The sequence below is a fragment of the Eufriesea mexicana genome, unplaced genomic scaffold (genome assembly GCF_001483705.2).
Source record: "Eufriesea mexicana isolate 0111107269 unplaced genomic scaffold, ASM148370v2 scaffold7078, whole genome shotgun sequence".
NCBI classification, from domain to species: Eukaryota; Metazoa; Arthropoda; class Insecta; order Hymenoptera; family Apidae; genus Eufriesea; species Eufriesea mexicana.
The window spans coordinates 3,587-7,851 of record NW_016914909.1 but is presented as its reverse complement, the minus strand read 5'-3'; the positions used below and the strand labels follow the sequence as shown (position 1 = coordinate 7,851).

The following is a 4,265-nucleotide window of genomic DNA, read 5'->3' as shown; positions in this document are numbered from 1 at the left end:
CCTCCCCCCCCCCCCCCCCGTGATTTCGTTATCTCTTTCTTTACTTCGCGGGAACAACTTTTTCTTCTTTTAATTCACGTATCACTCCGAATAATTAGACGACCATGCTCTTAAATGATTGACTTGAGCAAAAAATACTGTGCATCTAATTGTTCTGACAAGAACAGAAGATTGAGTACATACTATCTAGACAATTACAACTGTAATAAAATGAATAATAAAAGTAAACCCTGATATACCGTTGCAATATTAAAGCGACTGTATGAGGAAATCGACTATGAAATTGTAGAATCGAAAAGGAAAAGATCGAAGAACCTATTTATTTATTTACTTTGAACCAATTATTTGAACGTGTCATATTACTTCGAAGAAACTTATAAACCTTGCTTTTATAAGTATACAATTTACCACTGTCAATATTGTATCAGTGATTAGTGATATCTAATGTAAACAACATGGAATTTATCGATTTTACAGAACCAATACTAGAAAAGTAACAGAGAATTTACTGTAATGATTATTATGAAATAGCTATTTTTTTTTTTATTATTCCTTCTATATCTACTATGCTTTTTTTTTAAATCAAATTACGGAGTTTATTTTAAGCGGTCAACTATGTTTACATGCTATAAGTTTGTACGATAACCTAATTTTGTATTGTCTTCATCGAATAACCAAAATTTGGTAGGTTCTGAAAACAGTATAGATTATACTTAAAGTTTAACGATATTACTCTAATATGATATAATTTCACGAGACAAATTAAATCAATAGCAAAAGAGAATCTTGTTCTCACTCGAGTCACCGTAAAAGACATCTGTGCGTCAAATAGGTTAGGTTCGAATTAAATTAACTCGTGCAGAAACTATAGCTCGCGTGCTTGTAGGCACGAGTATAAAAGTGCCATATTGCAATGATAAGAAAGATTTCTCCACGCCCAGATATAAGACCCTTGAATTATTGTTTAATGTAAGTAGACGGTCTTTCATACGAGAAGAAAAAATGGCGGTTAGTTCGCCTGTCAATCTGGCAGGCAACTGACAATAATGTGAGAAGTGGGTATCTCTGTACGCCCACATGCCTATTGAATGCCGATAAGAACGTAGTGGATTTCTCGTTAAGCACCGCATGCATCACACAGTCACGATGAGTATTTTAAGAAAGAGGTAATCGTTCGTAAGCATTAATTATCTTGAAAATTTTCAACTGAGGAATTTGTATTTTTCACTAGATTAAACGAATTTGATGCGAAATTTTTGTAAATTGTATTGGATGCTGTATAGTTTCTGTTATTCTATGTATTATAAAAAATGTAACTTTCTTATAACAAACGAACTGAATGACAATTAATAATTATTTATAGGAATACCAGATGAAGGAGGTTTGAGACCTTTATGTTGGAAACTTTTATTAAATTATTTGCCTTGTACAAGGGCCAGTTGGTCAGAAACACTAACACGTAAAAGATCACTGTATAAAACTTTTATTGGTAAGGTTTATTTCTCCTATTTTATTTAGGATTATGAAGAATATATCTAAGAGATGTGAAGAATCTATCTAAAAATATACATAAAAGTATAATTATTATTTGTAGAGGATCTCATTGTTACACCAGGTGAAACAAACAGTGATGGTGAAAGAGTAGATGTCACACTTCATGATCATCCATTAAATTTAAACCCTGATAGCAAGTGGCAAACCTATTTTAAGGATAATGAAGTGCTTCTGCAAATAGACAAAGATGTTAGGTAAATTTAGTGTAATATGCTAGAGCAACTTCTCGTGTTAAAGGATATAGAATAAATTTTATTTGTAGAAGATTATGTCCAGATATATCATTTTTTCAACAAGGCACAGATTATCCACGTGAAGAGATTGTGAATGCTAGTGGACAGAAACGTTTACATCATAGAGTGCAGCATACAGTTTTAAGAAGTGCAAATGTGGAAAGAAAGGGACTTGGTGTCACTAAGGTAATTACACTTAATAGGAATGTTCACAAAGAATAATACTAATCACTTTTCATGTTATTATGCTGATGGAAAGCAGCAGGTAACACCATTTAATTACATCAATTTGTTATTTTAGAACATAGTTGAAAAACCCATTTATGTTTATCTATAGATAGCAGTTTCTATTAGAAAAGCTGCAGAAGATTATGCACCACTTGCGGAAGGTGGTGAAGCACACTGGGAAGTACTAGAAAGAATACTTTTCCTTTATGCTAAATTAAATCCAGGACAAGGTTATGTGCAAGGCATGAATGAAATTGTTGGTCCTATTTATCATGCATTTGCTTGTGACCCTGACCAAAAATGGAGAGGTAACTCATTAATATCTATTATTAAAGAATATATTTTAAATGTTAATATTTAAACCTAACATTTCTTATAGAACATGCAGAAGCAGATACTTTCTTTTGCTTTACCAATTTAATGAGCGAAATTCGCGACTTCTTTATAAAGTCCTTGGATGAAGCTGAATTTGGAATAAATTCAATGATGAGTAAACTTACAACCCAAGTTAAAGCTAATGATCCGGAAGTTTGGATGCGTTTGCATCAACAGGAATTATGTCCACAATATTACAGTTTTAGGTAAACTAATTAAATAAACTGTGACTTTTTTCATGAGTTACATATCCTAAACCAAACATTATTATGCATATGAATCAAAATTTTTCATTAGATGGTTGACACTTCTTCTATCACAAGAATTCCCTTTACCTGATGTTATGAGAATTTGGGATTCCCTTTTTGCAGATGAAAACAGATTCAGTTTTTTGATACATATTTGTTGTGCCATGATTTTGTAAGTATTACTAATTGGAATAAATTATAATATCGAATATATATTATATCCGAATACGTGAAATTTTTCAGGCTCTTGAGGGACCAATTACTTGCTGGAGACTTTGCAACCAATGTTAAACTTTTACAAGTAAGTGATATATTTCTACGAGATGACTATAAAGAGTGCAGAATGATGGAAAATATATGAAGACATCTTCTGAGACATTACTGCAATTTTAACTACTTTTCCTACTATTACAAGAGTACTTATTTCATTTTAGAATTTTCCATCAATGGATATCCAGATAGTACTTTCTAAAGCAGCTGCTTTGGCAGGAAAAAGTTTGAATTCACCATAATGAGTGACTATCCACATGCAGCTATATACAGAATTGAAGGTATAAACGAAAGGATTGGAATGGAGTGCTTAAACATCCTTTAAAGGTATATATTTCCGTTGCTGTTATTTTGTTCGTTTTCCTCCCTTTTTTCCTAGTTTTCTCTTCTGATTTTACAATGTAAATTATGATCTTACACATAGGCCTGAACATTCTTCCGCGAACAACTTATCAGAACTAAAAATCGTTCTAGATGGTTCGCATAGAAATAGATACGTGCATAAATATATATTGTAACATGGTATTTGCGTGTAAGAATCGTTGAAGAGTAAAATAATTTTAAACAATGTTTTATACTCCCAAGATATAAAAGTTTCTCCATTTATACGTAGGAGGCCGGGATTAATAAGATCTGAAATTAGCTCTCCGTTTCTTTACTAATTGACAAGATGGAGAGAAATTCTTAACCCTTAACAATAAAAGAAATGCATTGTGAATTCAACGATTCTTATTGCATTTTTGCAGATATGTTTAGTTATTTGTTATTAATAAGATTTATGATAAATATTTGTTTTTTGTACTTCTATTGCTATGCTTTCCAAGAAGTTATTATTACACTATTATCAAGCCAAACAAAAATGTCATTGTATTTTTATGATTATTATCTATTTCAATTTAAATAATCGAGTTTGGACTTGAATATAAACTACGTATTTACAATATTAAAAGAATGTTATGTTTAAAATTTTTAAGTTACGCCATTGCTATTGCTATTGTTACTTTTATTTTTATTATTAGTTAAGACACGTATACACATATATGTGGAAATCGAGAGAAAAGAGCCAGTCTACTTTAAAAAAGTAGTGATCTTTAATTTGAAAATACTTTTGTTAAGGGTTAAGAAAAACGTATATACCTGTGCTGTGAATGAATAATTCAGCCATATGAAAGATCTAAATCTTGTTATATCCAACAAGAAAAAACAAACGTTTGGTTATTCAAAGAAAACATTTATTCATAAGTTGAAATTTGACGAAAATTTCTTCCCGAACAAAGTGTGCAAGGTAATCCAGTAGTTATTGAACAAAAAAAAAAAACAAAAAAAACAAAAAGAAAAAAAAAAAAAAAAAAAAAAA

General features: G+C 30.8%; 1 protein-coding gene across 1 annotated transcript; it reads left to right on the top strand.

Annotated features, from left to right (window-relative positions):
- Positions 1–1,146: 1,146 nt before the first annotated feature.
- Positions 1,147–3,588, top strand: LOC108552553 (TBC1 domain family member 13). The gene is given in 9 exon segments (XM_017907165.1): positions 1,147–1,166; positions 1,284–1,489; positions 1,595–1,748; positions 1,817–1,973; positions 2,125–2,323; positions 2,395–2,596; positions 2,688–2,810; positions 2,882–2,939; positions 3,073–3,588. Coding segments are annotated over 9 exon segments (1,197 nt in total). The 3' UTR covers positions 3,151–3,588.
- The last annotated feature ends 677 nt before the right edge of the window (positions 3,589–4,265 follow it).